The 16,288-nt window shown below is 41.9% G+C and overlaps 1 protein-coding gene across 1 annotated transcript in view; it reads right to left on the bottom strand.

Moving 5' to 3' along the window:
- Positions 1–16,288, bottom strand: part of Tnn (tenascin N) — a 72,747-nt gene that overhangs the window by 25,546 nt on the left and 30,913 nt on the right. Inside the window, exons 9-13 of the mRNA XM_059280720.1 lie at positions 13,796–14,059; positions 11,809–12,072; positions 7,390–7,653; positions 4,252–4,515; positions 2,892–3,155 (exon numbers count right to left, since the gene is read on the bottom strand). Of these exons, the coding sequence (XP_059136703.1) occupies positions 2,892–3,155; positions 4,252–4,515; positions 7,390–7,653; positions 11,809–12,072; positions 13,796–14,059 (1,320 nt within the window). The remainder of the gene's footprint in view (positions 1–2,891; positions 3,156–4,251; positions 4,516–7,389; positions 7,654–11,808; positions 12,073–13,795; positions 14,060–16,288) is intronic.

Raw genomic sequence — 16,288 nt, 5'->3', positions numbered from 1 at the left:
CTTTGTGCCTGTCCTGGAACTCACTCTGTAGACCAGGCTGGCCTCGGACTCACAGAGATCCACCTGTCTCTGCCTCCCGAGTGCTGGGATTAAAGGCATGCGCCACTATGCCCGGCCTTTACTCAATCTTTGAGTAGCATTTTATAGAACAGATCCATTCCATTCTTGGACCACTCTCAGCTCTTGCCTTCCACAATTTCACATTCTTCCAATGTTCTTTTAAATTCATTGGTCCCTCTGCCTTGCTTCTTCTTCAGCTCTTAGCTTGCAATCTTCATATGCTGGAACATCTAAATATTGGATTGGATATTCTCTCATTCTCTCTCTCTCTCTCTCTCTCTCTCTCTCTCTCTCTCTCTCTCTCTCTCTCTCTTCTCTCCCTCCCTCTCTTTATCTCTCACCCTTTCTCCTTCCCTCCCTCTCTTCTTATCTCCCGCCCCATTTCTCACAACTATGATCCTACCATGTCTGTGGCTTGAAATATTTACTGGCTACCCTTGTGGAACAGGAGATCAATTGTAAGCCCCTGGTTTGTATGTTCTATTACATACCCATTACAATGCCTGGCTCATCTCACACACTCAGTACATATTTGTGGAACTAATAAAAACTAATCATTCACTTAACAAAACAAAAAACAAAAAACCTCACCTGTATCTCAAATTTAAATATTTAAGTCTTGATTGCCTCCCTGAAGAGACAAATATCTCTTGGCCTCTTATCTCCAAACACAGTATCTTCTTTAAAAAAAAAAAAAAATAGAAATCTTCTGTGTTGCTCAAACCAGACATGGTTATACTTACTTCTTTATTTTTTCCATATTCCATGTCTTATTGGTCAACAAGGACTATTGTTTGTATCTCCAAAATATGCTGTCAGCCATATACAAAATATGCTGTCAGCCAACCCCTTTTCTCTACTTCTGGCACCACCACACTTGTCCAAACATCACTAGCTCACCCAGATTTGAATAGTAACTTCTTTACTGATCTTTCTTTTTCTTTCTTTGTCATTTCTTCAACTTATTCTCACTGTGTCCTGAAAACCGTTTTTAAATGGATTCTGGGTTGTGTCTCTAGTCCATAGACAGGGCACAGTTGTTCCTTCAGGCACCCTGTTCTCCTATGTAACCTCACAATGCTGCTCCTTCCCATCTCATCTCAGGACAATTGCTCCAATATACCCACCTCTTTCCATTCCTCGATCCTCTCATTGCAGATTAGACTCCTAACATATGCTCTTACTTAAGCCAGACTTGGCCAGCTTCCCCTCAATATTGTCCAACACACGATTTGAAATGTGTTTAGTCTGACTGAACAAACAATTTGTTTTACTTATACTTAACTAATTACATTAAGTTTTTTTGTTTGGTTGGTTGTTTTGTATTTTAGTTTAGTTTAGTTTAGTTTAGTTTTAGAGAACACTTTAACAGGACAGTATAGCAGAGTCAAAGCTAAGCACATGGCCATCCATTTGAGGTCCACATTCCCTAGACTGCTTAGCAATGAGTCCTGGCACTATATCTCAGATCTGAGAGAGAACATCTGAAAACTGATGTGTGCAATGTTCAAGTCATGTCCTGCCCTTTCCAAGGCCCCGTCCCACTGAAATACAGATGTATGTTTACCGAGTAGATGAATACGGTTCCCTAAGGGTGACTGATATACAACAGCCAAGGAGCCTAGGTCTCCTGCAGAGGGAGCTACCAAGTCAGCCCTAAGCACTGACACTCGGCTATTCTATAGAAACTCCATTCTTGCTTAGCCATTTCTTTGATGTATCTGACAATGCATATCCTATGACTACTCACTCATACCATCTAAACACTGCGCCTTGCAACCCACTGCTCTCCAGACCCACACCATTTTCATGTCCTTCATAGGGCTTATCATAATTTACAGTTAGAAGCTTTCCTTGTGTTTATTGCCTGTCTCTCCCACTGAATGTCAGGAGAGCAGAGATCATACCTTCTTTTTGTTTATCACTCTATCCCTAGACCTGGCACTTGAAAGATGGTGATGTAAAGTTGGCTTCATACTAGACACAGGGCCCCGCTTCCCAGGGTGATGAGAGTAACTTTATACTATTATGTCAACTCTAATGGAACAGCTTGTCTCAAGACACTGCTCTAACCCAATAATTTTAGAACTTTTATATTCATTTTACATTAGCTCATACAATTTTTAGTAGCTGGGAAACAGTAGCTGTTAAGGACATATGCTACAGAAAAAGTTTCAAGGCATTAGTAGGGCCGCTCAGCAGAGGGTCTATTATAGTATTTGTTTTTTCTCTTTAAAAGTGAATGGAAGTTTTGTTGTTTTTCTTTTGGTGTTTTTCTTTCTTTTTTTTTATGTACATCAAAACCCTCAGTAAAGTTTTAAGAAGTAGAACTTTTGAGAGATGATTAGTTCATAATTAGGTCTGCTCTCATGAAAGGATTAATGTCATTCCACAGGAGCAGAAAGTCAGCTCAGGTCTAGGCTTCAGGTAGACCTTCCTGCCTTCTCTTTGTCTTACATCTGTTCATTTGTCTATGTGTGTTAGGATACAGGGCAAAGGTCAACAGACACTGAAACTCTTGTCTTGGACTTTACAGACTCTACAACTATAAACCAAAAAAACCTTTTGTTGTTTACAATTTTACCTTGTCTCTGACAGGCACTCTGTATGTCAGAGGAAGCAGATTGAGATGCCCTCCTAAAACAATCCAGTCTCCGAGGTCACAGACCCCAAAACACCAGAGCCATCATTCAGCAGTAGTAGATGAACCTCTATTTATTAACCCAGTTTGCTCATCCCTTACCACCTATTTCACATCCATGTAAGAAAAGGAAAAGGATGCCTGATCTTCCAGGGCAGGCTTGACACTCCCAATGAATAACGTTCATTACCTGTGGGGGCCTTGGTTCTGGCCTTCTTGCTCTCCCGGGCCCCCCTCTGAGCCCATACTTGGACGGTGTACTCCACACCCGGTCTCAGGCCTGTGAGGACTGTGCTGCTCTTCTCCTTCCTCACTGGAATCTCCCTGGTCTCTCCATCAGCAGATGTGTAGCGCACCATGTACCTGTCAATATCAGCCTGCACCGGGTCCCAGGAGATGGTGGCTGTATTTTCTGTCACCTGATTGGTCACCAGGTTTTTGGGACTGTCAATGTCTACAAGGAAAAGTCTTAGTCAGTATGTGCTATTGGGTCAGCAAGTCAGTAAAGGCTCTTGTCCAGAAGTGTGGCAGCCTGAGTGTGATCCCCAAACAGATGGAAATGGAGAAGAAGAGGTCTAATTCTAGAAAATTATCCCCTGACCTCCACACGTGTCATGGCCTGTGTGCCTACACATACACAAACACACACACACACACACACACACACACACACACACACACACACACACACTATGATGATGAAAGTGATGATGATTATGATGATGATGATGATGATGATGATGATGATGACGATGACAATAAATCAATATGCACCATTAACAGGCCCAGGGTGCAGAAACTGCTAGTCATGTTGACTGGTGAGAGTTTTAATTTTCTGTGGTTTTCCATCTCATACACTCTCATTTGGGTGGGGGTTTGTTCATTTAGTGTCTGTTATTTGTCTTTTATTTCTGCTTCATGTGCGCATACCTCTTCCCAGGAATGCTGCCTTATTCAAGTAGAAACCCGGCCAATCAGAATCTGAAAATCTGGGGTATGTCTTACACTAGAATTTTGACAAAACGAATTTCTTACTCATTTGGTAAGGAATATCAAGGTTTTGCAAACAAAAAAGAACAAACAAGTTTGTGTCCATTAACATGACAGTAAAGACCTCTCATAGGACTTATCATTTCCAGTGACAAATTTGTTTTTTAAAATATGACTTGGAGTTGAAAAGCAAACTTTTACTTGCAACAGCAGACCTAAAATCTAGAATCTTAAAGTAAAATTTAATTTTTTTTTTTAAATTTTCTGGCATCCTTCACAAAGACCCCGAAAACAACATCTCTAGGAAAAGATCCATGCACCTGGAAGAGGAACTGTACACACAGTCGGCCAGTTTGGAGGCTGATTGGAAAGTCTAGCACACAAGGAAACCAGTTGAAAGGAGGTAAGGGATGGTGTGGGAAGTTGATTATGGAAGAAATAACCCATCATTTCAAAAATCATCAATAATCATCTGTATCAGAGGAAAAAATTAAAACTTGACTTCCCCTAAACTTGTCACGACAGCCGCTGTCGTCCCTCTAAACTGCGGTGCTCATTACCTGTGTGAGCTTCGGTGCTGGCCTTCTTGCTCTCCCGGGCTCCCTTCTGGGCCCACACTTCAACCTTGTACTCCACACCCGGCCTCAGGCCTGTCAAGACAGTGCTCCTCTGTTCCTTCCCAATCAGAAATTCTTTGGATTCTCCATCAGCAGAGGTGTAACGCACCACATACCTGTCAATGTCAGCCTGTACTGGGTCCCAGGAGACACTGAGAGTGGTCTCTGTCACCTGGTTGATCACCAGGTTTTTGGGACTATCAATATCTGAAAAGAAAAGTGCTAGTCAATAAACACTAAAATAGACACCAAAAATAGAAACCATTTTGTTTAGGCTGAGTTTCCTGTTCTTAGGTCCCATATCATATGCGTATTTTTAGTTTTCACAGACAGAAACTGCAATTGGACTCTTGGGTCCTCAAAGAAGAAGAACAAGATTGTTGTGGAATATTTGTTTACACTGTAAAGACATGTCTCTGCCTAAGATACCTTCTGATTGGTTTAATAAAGAGCTAAATGGCCAGGCGGTGGTGGCGCACGCCTTTAATCCCAGCACTCGGAGGCAGAGGCAAGCGGATCTCTGTGAGTTCAAGGCCAGCCTGGGTTACCAAGTGAGTTCCAGGAGAGGCGCAAAGCTACACAGAGAAACCCTGTCTCGAAAAACCAAAAAAAAAGAGCTAAATGGCCAATAGCTAGGCAGGAGAGATAGGTAAGAATTCCAGGGAAAGAGATGAAGGGAAGAGGAGGAGGAATCTAGGCATGCAATTTCACCATCAGACTCAGAGCAAGTTAGATATGCCATACTAAGAAGAGGTAACCAAGCCTGAGGCAGAATGTAGATTTAAAAAATATGGGCTAATTAAGTTATAAGAGCTTGTTGGGGAAAAGCCTAAGCTAAGGCCAAACTTTCATAATTAATAGTAAGTCTCTGAGGCATTATTTGCAGGCTGGAGGCCCAAAGATAGTCCAACAAGAAAGCTTGCTACAGGGGACAATGGAATGGCCACCATATCCAGAGTCAGAGGGGCTGTGCTCTAGTCCCAACCCCAGAAGAATAGCTGAAGGACGGAAAATACATTAGGTTATAGTCAGTAAACAATCTCATCCCAGTCTGCCATTGACCAGCTATGAACTTGGACAGCTCAGCTGCTCTGAGTGTGCCTCAGTTTCCTTTTCCATAAATGTGGAACTTGAACTAGGTTATAAGGTAGGTCAATATTCCATGAATACCTCATGAGTCAAATCCCACCTTCATCAAGTATCTATATGTCCTGTAGAAATCAAAAATTTCACTGGATTTGAGGGTTTTGTGATTTTTGTTTTGTTTTTGTTTTAATTGTAAAACAGGGGGATACTATCAACTCAACAAATTCCTCTGAGGAAAGTAAAAAAGACCTTATTTATTCCTAGTGGGTACATAAAGTGGTATAAACACTATATCAATATACTGACATATATAATACACTGAAAAATAAAGGACAAAAGAAGAAAATGATCCAGAAATTCTACTCCTAGGTATATGTCTTTGAAAACAAACTAGCACACAAATGCTATAGCATCATTATTCACAAGAGTAGGAAAGGAAACAATTCACATTTTCACAAATGACAAATAGATAAACAAAATATTATGAAGCCATACAATGAAATATCCACTACCAAAATTAAGAATGCATTAATGCTACAATGCAGATGATCCTGAGGAATACTATTTAATGAAAAAAGTAAATCACTAAAAGCCACATGATATATGAATTCATGTATAACGAATGTTCAGCCTAATTAGAGAAGTTTCTCTGTATAGTGGACAGAGGTTAATGTAGACACTCACATCTGGTCACAGTACAGAGAATAAATGCCTGTGTAGTGCTCAGCCACAAATGCGATGTCTATATCATACACACCCTGGCTTAGGGACCATTAAGGAGGGACAGAAAGACTGTAAGAGCCAGAAGTTGGAGAGGACATGAACCAAAACAGTGTCTTCTGGACACAACAAGACCACTATAATCGTGTGGCTGTGAGTGTCTGCATAAGATATGCACAACATGAAGACAGTCAACATTCCTGCATGAACAGGAAACAGACTCATGGAACCTGATCCCCAGTTGAGGAGTTATTGACAGTTGATGGGTTCTAGGAAAGGGTCTTTAAGGGTGTGGCCTAGGTCAACTATGGATGGCCCCAGATCTATGAGTACGTGAGCAGTACAAATTGGATTTGGTGGATTATGAAAAAGGAGGAGGAAGAGACAACAATCCAAAGTTGGGAGGAGGTGGGGAGTGGGGGTTGCATCTGGGATGAGTTAGGGGGAAGAGTGGGGAATAATCAAAATACATTGTGTGTATTATGAAATTCTCAAGAATTGGCAAAAAAAAAAACCACTTTCATTTATAAAGAAATGTCCAGAGCAAAGAAACCTAAGGAAACAGATAGTACTTGTTACTTAAGGCTGCAGGGAAAGAGACTAGGAAGTTGCTGGTGATGGATATGAGGCTCCTTTTGCCGATGATGTCACTGAAACAGTGGTAGCAGTTGTGCAGCTCTGTGAATATGTCAAGAACATGCTAAATCCCTTGAACTGGACTCTTCAAGAGGGTGAATTTTAGTGTGAAGATGCATCTTGGGAAGGTTGTTCTTGTTGAAGAGGAAACACAGATGGAAAAGCCTTAGAATTATCAACTGTCCTTGTATATAATTAGTCACAGGATTTTCAGAGTAGAAAACACAGTACTCAAGAGGGGTTCTTTTCTAAGAAAGCAGTGTCCTCCCCTGTCCCAAAGTGAGCACAGAAAAATCCATTCATTTCAATAAAGTATATAACTTACAGATTCTAGCAATACTGTTTCTTTTCAAGAAAGAAACCGACCACAAAGGAAACACCTATTTTGATAAACAGTGGGTGGACATGCCAATCATCATTAACCTTTAGGAGACAAATGAAGAGGAGAATATGAGGTCCTTCTTTTGAACCAATGTGTTAAGTAGCATGGAAGGATGCTGTGGATAGTATGACAAAAGCCTGCCACTCTGTTCTTCTACAGTCATTAGTTTCTTCCAAGTCCAGAGAAGGAATAGCAAGTGTACCCCCTCCAAAGCTTATCATGAAACATGTCACAGCCTCAATCCACAATGTTCATACCTGTGGGGGCCTTGGTGTTGGCCTTCCTGCTATCCTGGGCTCCCTTCTGGGCCCACACATCAACCTTGTACTCCACACCTGGCCTCAGGCCTGTCAGGACAGTACTGCTCTTCTCCTTTGACACAGGAACCTCCCTGGTCTCTCCATCAGCAGAAGTGTAGCGCACCATGTACCGGTCGATGTCAGCCTCCACTGGCTCCCAGGACACACTGAGAGTGGTCTCTGTCACCTGGTCAGTCACCAGGTTTTTGGGACCATCAATATCTAAAAGGAAAAGAGCTGATCAATAGATACTAGTCACAGACACCAAAGAATGAGACCATTTGGCCTTGGCTGGGAGAGTTTCCAGTCCTTAAGGCTCCCCCATACCTTATGTGCATTTCCAATGCTTCATGGACAGAGACCTTGTCCCCACAGCTGAACTCAGAGCCTCAAGGGGGCAGCACAGGACAATGGAATGAGCAGTATATCCAAAGGGACTGGGTTTTACCTTAAGAGGCAGAGCTGAGGGCCAGGAAGCACCTTAAGTTCCAGTCAGTAGACTAAACTTCATCCCAGCTTTGCCATCAGCCTGGGCAACTGGTACCTGCCTACTTTCCTCATTTTTTAAATGTGATCTGAGGTTAATAAATTATAAGATACTTCAGTATTGCATGAGTATTTCTGAAATCAAATTCATGTGATATCAGCCATGTGACTTATGGAAACCACTCACTTCACAGAATCGGGGGATTCTCAAATGTGAGGTGGAGACATTGATTCCTGCTCTGCCAAGTCAGCAAACACTCTGAGGATGAAACATTGCTAGTAGACGTGTAGAGTCCTATCGCACTGTTTTCCTAATAAGTTAAAGTTAGAACGACCAAACGATCCTGCAGTTCCACTCTTACTTGTACAACTAATAAAAATGATGGCAGATGTATGCAAAAACCTTGTGCACAGAAAGGTGGGAATACAGTGAAGCACTGGCCTAGCATGTCCCAGGCCCTAGGTTTGATCCTCAGCATCACACACACAAAAATATTTATATACAAATGTCCAATAACATTATTCATAACAGACTTTGAAAAGTTAAAATAATCCAAATGTCAAACAACTAAGAAACTGAAAAGCAAGTGCGCTGACATGTACTGAGAAATATTAATTTGCATACTGATACATGTTATAACACAAATACACCTGGAAAATGAAAGGCATCTCCTCAGAGGCACACAGATTATAACTCCACGTATAAACAGTGTCCAGAACAGAGAACTCTATAAAGACAGACAGCAGTTATTAACAGACTTGGAGGCAGCGGGGTTGGAAAGTGCTGGCAATGGATGTGAGCTTGAGCTCCGCTCCTTTTGGTAATGAGAAGAGACTGCAGTAATAGACTACAATAGTTACAGGACTGTGAGCACACTGAAGTCACTGAAGTGCACATTTTAAAGGGTGCATTTTAATATGTAAATGTCTCTTAATATGGCTGTTCTTACCAAATGTGTGAGCAGAGACGAAAAGGCCTTACAATTACCAAATGTCATGTGAAATACCAATGGTACAATCCTCAGAAGGGGATTTACCACTAAGAAAGTAACATCCTCTCCTTACTCCAAAGTGACCACAGAGAAAGTCATTTTCCTGGAGTACTTACCTCACAGACTCTAACATACATATCTCCTTTCTGTCACTTCACTAAGAGAAATATTTTGATATTGATACACAGTTGGAAGACTGGGGAGAAGTCACCCACCACCGTTGGTCCTTTTACTTTCATGCCGGAGATCACACCCAGGGACTAGTTCATGCTACACAGGACTGTATTACTGAGCTCACCACCAATCTCTGTGAGGCTGAGGTATAAGGCTGCATATGAGGTCCTCATTAAGAGATAATGTGTCCCTATGAACACCTGGTTTTTTGACAAAGAAGCCAAAATTATACCATGGAAGAAAGAAAGCATCTTCAACAAATGGTGCTGGTGTAACTGGATGTCAGCAGGTAGAAGATTGCGAATAGATCCCTATCTATCAGCCTGCACAAAACTCAAGTCCAAGTGGATCAAAGACCTCAACATAAATCCAGTTACAATGGACCTGATAGAAAAGAAAGTAGGAAGTAACTTTGAATGCATTGACACAGGAGGCCACTTCCTGAATATTATGCCAGTAGCATAGACACTGAGATCGGCAATAAATGGGACCTCCTGAAACTGAGAAGCTTCTGTAAGGCAAAGGACATGATCAATAAGACAAAACAACAGCCTACAGAATGGGAAAAGATCTTCACCAACTCCATATCTGACAGAGGGCCGATCTCTAAAATATATAAAGAACTCAAGAAACTAGACATCAAAGTACCAAATAATCCACTTAAAAAATGGGCTACAGAGCTAAACAGAATTCTCAACAGAAGAATCTCAAATGGCCAAGATGCACTTAAAGAATTGTTCAACATTCTTAGCAATCAGGGAAATGCAAATCAAAACAACTCTGAGATACCATCTTACACCTGCCATTATGGCTAAGATCAAAGCCACTAAGTCAGCTTATGTTGGAGAGGATGTGAAATAAGGGGAACACTCCTCACTACTGGTGGGAGCACAAACTTGTACAGCCACTTGGAAATCAATATGGCAGTTTCTCAGAAAATTGGGAATCAATCCACCTCAAGACCTAGCTATACCAATCTTAGGCATATACCCAAAGGTTGCAATTATACCACAAGGACACTTGCTCAACTATGTTCACAGCAGTATTATTTATAATAGCCAGAACCTGGAAACAACCTAGATTCCCCCTTAACCCAAAAAATGGATTTTTTAAAAATGTGGTACATTTACACAATGGAGTATTACTCAACAGTAAAAAACAATGACATCATGAAATTTGCAGGCAAATGGATGGAACTAGAAAAAAATCACTCTGAGTTAGGTAACCCAGACCCAGAAAGACAAACATGGTATGTATTCACTTACAAGTGGATAATAACTGTAAAGGATAACCATGCTACAATCCACAACGCCAGAGAGTTTATGTAACAAGGAGAGCCCAAAGAGGGACACATGGATTTCCCTGGGAAGGGGAAATAGAAAAGATCTCCTGGATAAACTAAGGGTAGAAGGAGGGGTGATGGGATCATGAGGGATCGGGTTGGGTGGGTTGGGGGTGGGATGGAGAGAGAAAGAGAGTAATAAAAGAGATGTCTTGATGTGACAAGGTATTTCAGGGTCAGGGAGAAACCTGGTGCCAGGGAAATTCCCAGGAATCTGCAGGATGACCCCAGCTAAGATTCCTAGCAATAGTGTAGAGGGTGTCTGAACTGGCCGTCTCTTATAATCAGATTGGTGAATACCCTAATTGTCATCAGAGAGCCTTCGTCTAGTAACTGATGGAAACAAATGCAGAGATCCATAGCCAAGCACTGGGCCAAGCTCCAGGGAATCTTGTTGAAGAGAGGGAGGAAGGATTGTAGGAGCCAGGGGGGTCAAGGTCATCACAAGGGACCCACAGAAACAGCTAACTTGGGCTGATAGGAGATCACAGAATCTGGACTGACAGCTAGGGAGCCTGCATGGGACCGACCTAGGCCCTCTATATATGTGTGGCACTTGTGTAGCTTGATCTACTTGTGGGACTCCTAGCAGTGGGATCAAGGCCTGTCCCTAATGCTTGAGCTGGCTTTTGGGAACCTATTCTCCATACTGGGTTGCCTAGCCCAGCCTTAATACAAAGGGAGGAGCTTAGTCCTACTTCAACTTGATATGCCATGCTTTGTGGACACCCATGGGAGGCCTGCTCCTTTCTCAATAGAAACAGGAGGAGTGGATGGGGGAGAGGTAGAGGGGAGAGGGGAGGAAACGAAAGAAGAGGAGGGAGGGGGAAACTGTTGTCAGGATGTAAAATAAATGAAAAATGTAATTAATAAAAAATGATAATAAAAAGAAGTAACATTTATTGAATTTTTTTCAATGTTGAAGAATCATTTAATGTTTGCTTCCTGCCACATGGATTATATCACAAGATGTGTGGCATCTGCCTTATTCACTGGCCCAACATCATGCAAGCCTGAGATACCTCTGTAGCTCAGAAACTCATTGTGCCCTGGAACTGAACTTCACAGAATCACACCATGGTGGCTGTCAGTAGCAGAAAGTTGAAAACATTCTAATCATGTATTGCTTAAGGATGATGCCCATCACCTCCTTCCTACCAGAATATTTTTTAATTAAACCCTTTTTATTATTTCAAAAAAAGAGAGAGAATGTGTTACCAGCACTGAGAGATACTGCAAGCTGTATGACAATGTCCTGCCATCCTGATTCTCTCCAAATCATTGATTTGGGCCAACAGCAGTGAAAGAAACCCAAACGTGACCCCCCCCCCCAATTTGCATAGGATGATATCAGTTACAGTCTCAAGGAACAACGTTCATTACCTGTGGGGGCTTTGGTGCTGGTCTTCCTGCTCTCCCGTGTCCCTTTCTGGGCCCACACGTCGACCTGATACTCCACACCTGGTCTCATGCCTGTCAGGATGGTGCTCCTCTCCTCCTTCCCAACAAGGAGCTCCCTGGTCTCTCCGTCAGCAGAGGTGTAACGCACCACGTATCTGTCAATGTCAGCCTCTACTGGGTCCCAGGACACAGTGGCAGTGTTCTCTGTCACCTGCTCAGTCACCAGGTTTTTAGGGCTATCAATATCTAAAAGGAAAAGCTTGATAAATAACTACTAGTAAATTGAGTGTGATGGTTCAATTCTACAGTCCTGTTACTCAGAAGGCTGAGGCAGGGAATCATGAGATTGTGAATTTGAGATCAATATAGGCTGTTCAAAAAGATTTTGTCTAAACACACACACACACACACACACACACACACACACACACACATCAGGCATCATTAAGCCTTGGCTGAACGTTCCTATTCTTACACTTTTCCCATCTCCTATACTGGCGTTTAGTTGATTCGTGGACAGAGACCTTATCCCCACAACTACTTGAGTCCTCAGGGCAGTAGCCCAGGACAGTGAAAACAGTAACATACTCAGAATTTGAGAGGCTGGGTTGCAGTCCCAGCCCAGTGGCCTCAAAGACCTCAGCAGTTAGCTAAACCTCAGTCTCCTCACCTATGAAAGTAGATCCTAAATACGTGCATGATAAGATGCTGCAATAGCCCATGAGTATTTTATGAATCAAACCCTATGAATTACCCACTAACTATGTGAACTGCAAAAATAATGTACTCTAGTAGATTGAGGATTCTCAACTGTGAATGGAAACATGGTTTCCTGCTCTACCAACACAACAAATTCTTCTCAGGGCCAAGTAAATGAAAAAGATTACTCTCGTTTTTGCTTGTGGGTATGTAAAAGGGCACAACCACTTTGGAGATTAGTTTGGCAGGAACTCAAAAATTAAATATATAGGATTAACAATTCAGTTCTAATACATCTACCTAAGAGAAATGAATGTCCCAGTATCATTATTCATGATAGTCCAAACATGAAAACAAACCAAATAGCTACAAAGACAAACTGGCAAATAAATGTGTATATCCATAAAAGCAAATATTAATTTTAATAAAAATAAGTATCAATATATATTATAATACAGATGAACCTGAAAACTATGTTTTATGAAAGAAGTAAACCACAAAATGCCACATGCTGTGTTAATCCATGTATTAGAACTGTCCAGAACAGACAAATCTAGAATAGGTAGCAGTTGCTACCTGTGGGGAAGGAATGAGGATAGGCAATAACTGGTAATGCATATCACGTTCCTTATTGTGATGAAAATCTTCTAAACATGTAGGCTAATAGTTGGGCAATTATGTGACTATGTAATAGTAAATGCTGAGCTGTATACTCTGAAGACTGAATTTTATACGTAAACACGTCTTAATAAGGCTATTCTTTGCAAATGAAAGAATGGGAAAGCCTTAAAATTATCCACTGCTGTTATGCATGACTGCAAGTCTATGATTGTCAAAATGAAACACATAGTCCTCAAAAGAGGATCTACTCACTAACAGAACAATAAATCCTCCCGTTCCAAGAATATCCCAGCAAAAGCTATTTCCCTAAAGCACTTGGCTCCCAGATCCTAAAGCATATGCTTTCTTTATGTCATTTCATCTTCAAGATGTAATAATTCAGTGATTGACAGTGAGGGAAACACACAATTAGAAGAACAGTGTATAGATTTGAGCAATCATTAATCTTCTTAAGACCAAAATATGAGATCTATATTTCTGGATTAAGTGTAAAGGGTGTGTGGGGATGGTGTGGGGCATATGACAAAAGCCTGCCACTCTGTCTTCTACAGTCATTAGTTTCTTCCAAGACTAGAGAAGGAATAGCAAGTGTACCCCCTCTAAAGCTTACCATGAAACATGTCACAGCCTCAATCCACAATGTTCATACCTGTGGGGGCCTTGGTGTTGGCCTTCCTGCTATCCTGGGCTCCCTTCTGGGCCCACACATCAACCTTGTACTCCACACCCGGCCTAAGGCCTGTCAGGACAGTACTGCTCTTCTCCTTTGACACAGGAACCTCCCTGGTCTCTCCATCAGCAGAAGTGTAGCGCACCATGTACCTGTCGATGTCAGCCTCCACTGGCTCCCAGGACACACTGAGAGTGGTCTCTGTCACCTGGTCAGTCACCAGGTTTTTGGGACCATCAATATCTAAAAGGAAAAGAGCTGATCAATAGATACTAGTCACAGACACCAAAGAATGAGACCATTTGGCCTTGGCTGGGAGAGTTTCCAGTCCTTAAGGCTCCCCCATACCTTATGTGCATTTCCAATGCTTCATGGACAGAGACCTTGTCCCCACAGCTGAACTCAGAGCCTCAAGGGGGCAGCACAGGACAGTGGAATGAGCAGTGCATCCAAAGGGACTGGGTTTTACCTTAAGAGGCAGAGCTGAGTCCAATAAGAAGACTAAACTTCATCCCAGCTCTGCCATCGGCCAGCCTCAGCCTTGTCTCTAAGCTCTTCTTCCTCACCTCTAAAATTATATACAGACTGCCGTGTCGAATTCTGGTTCTTTCAGGAACTAATCTTCAACATATGCATCACTTTCATCAATTATTAACTTTGTTTTATTACTTGGGCAAGTTGCTTCACTGTATTCTGCATTTGTAAAATGGAATTTTTTGGTGTGTGGGGTGTGTGTGTGTGTGTGTGTGTGTGTGTGTGTATGATTAGCTCTATCCACTAAAATAAAAACAATGTTTATCAATATGAGATTCAAAATGTAACCAAGGGCATTCCTGCCCTTGTCCCTCAACTTCTTCCACAGAGGAAACAAAAAACAGGAGAAGAGAGATATTAATTTATATCTTGTAGATTTTTACATCATAGTTTACATCATATGAGTTAATAACATGTTATGACTGCTCTTAGCACTGAGTAGATGCCCAATATTTCAACCATCATTATTAATGATAAAATCAATTCATTGATACTTTATAAATCCAAGAGATTATTTTCCTCCATACTACATAGCAGAAAGTAATAAAAATACATTTTATCAATAAACTAGTAATATTACCTTCTTCCAAACAGTTCATTGCAAAAGCCATTTTCCTAAGGTCATTTGCACAAAGAGTCTACTTCATATGTTGCTTTGGGCTATGGCCACAAGAAAATTGGTATCTAAATTCCTACTTCCCACAAGTAAGGCAGGATCAACAGTTTTAGGATCCTTGGCTGACCAACTATGTCCAGACTGTTAAGGAAGTTGGAAAGGCCAGTATGCTAGGACTTAGAGAATGGAATTATTTAAAAAAGACTGTGTACCTTGGGTGAGGTCTGAACTCAATATGTTTCACCAGGATCCCTGGTAGAGCTTATTGTGTTGGCTAGGGAGCCAAAGATCTCAGCAGGGGTGATTAGCAATGCCTAAGACATGCTGATTGCCACAACTCAGTATAGGGGAGGGGGACACAGAGGTGTGCTAAACATCCTTCAACACACACACACACACACACACACACACACACACACACACACACACTCCTGAAACAAAGGAGTGTCCTGCTCAAATGTCAAAAGTGATGAGATTGAGAAACTCTTTGTAAAGCATGGGGAGCAATGACCTGGTGTATGACATGTGGCTAAAATACCACATCCACGAGAAAATGGCTGGCTGCTCTCACACAGAACAAGAGGGACTTCAGCATTTCACACAGACTCTATGTTATTTGAAGGGACATAGGATGTGTGTGTGGTTCCCATGGACTACATATCAGTTGAGCAAGTGGGTTGTGCCTGGGGGTTCTGTCAAGAGCTGTTCTGGGGGACTACCTAGAGTTGTGAGATGATTCCATCAGATCCTCAGCTGGCCAACCTTGGTCAACCAACCATTAGAGGAAGTGTGCTAGGGGGTTAGGAGGAAAGAGAGGTAACGAGTCAGGATGGAAAAATTTGTAGTTAGCCAGCTGAAAGAGCAGGACTCCAAGTACTGGGAGGAAAAGAGAAGAGAAGCTGAGCAATGCCCCTGCCCGTGGCAGGCAGTGAGCATGCAAACAGCTAACAGCAAATGAAGGATGGACTCTTACATGGAAACGGACATTTTCATTACTAACAAAATCAACACTGGGAGGACTAGACACTGGCTTATTTTTAGATAACAAAACACTGCAATTATTTCTGCCTAAAACATTCATCTGAAGGGCAGAAACAGGAACAAACTTCATTGGAAGGGTTTAAACAAGTGAGGAATTTTTAAAAGGAGGAAGCTGTTTGTAGCTCGCGACCTACAAGTCCGGCCGGCTCGCTCGGGATGACAGTTATTTACGCTTCCTTCATATTTGCTTCTTGCCAAAGTGAAACGTTTATCCTTAATAACAAATAAGGGACGCAGGCAGAAGAAGGGTGGAGGGTGTGAGCAATAAGCGTCAGTCTTTA

The sequence above is a fragment of the Peromyscus eremicus genome, chromosome 15 (assembly GCF_949786415.1).
Source record: "Peromyscus eremicus chromosome 15, PerEre_H2_v1, whole genome shotgun sequence".
Lineage (NCBI taxonomy): Eukaryota > Metazoa > Chordata > Mammalia > Rodentia > Cricetidae > Peromyscus > Peromyscus eremicus.
This window is presented reverse-complemented; position numbering and strand designations above follow the sequence as displayed.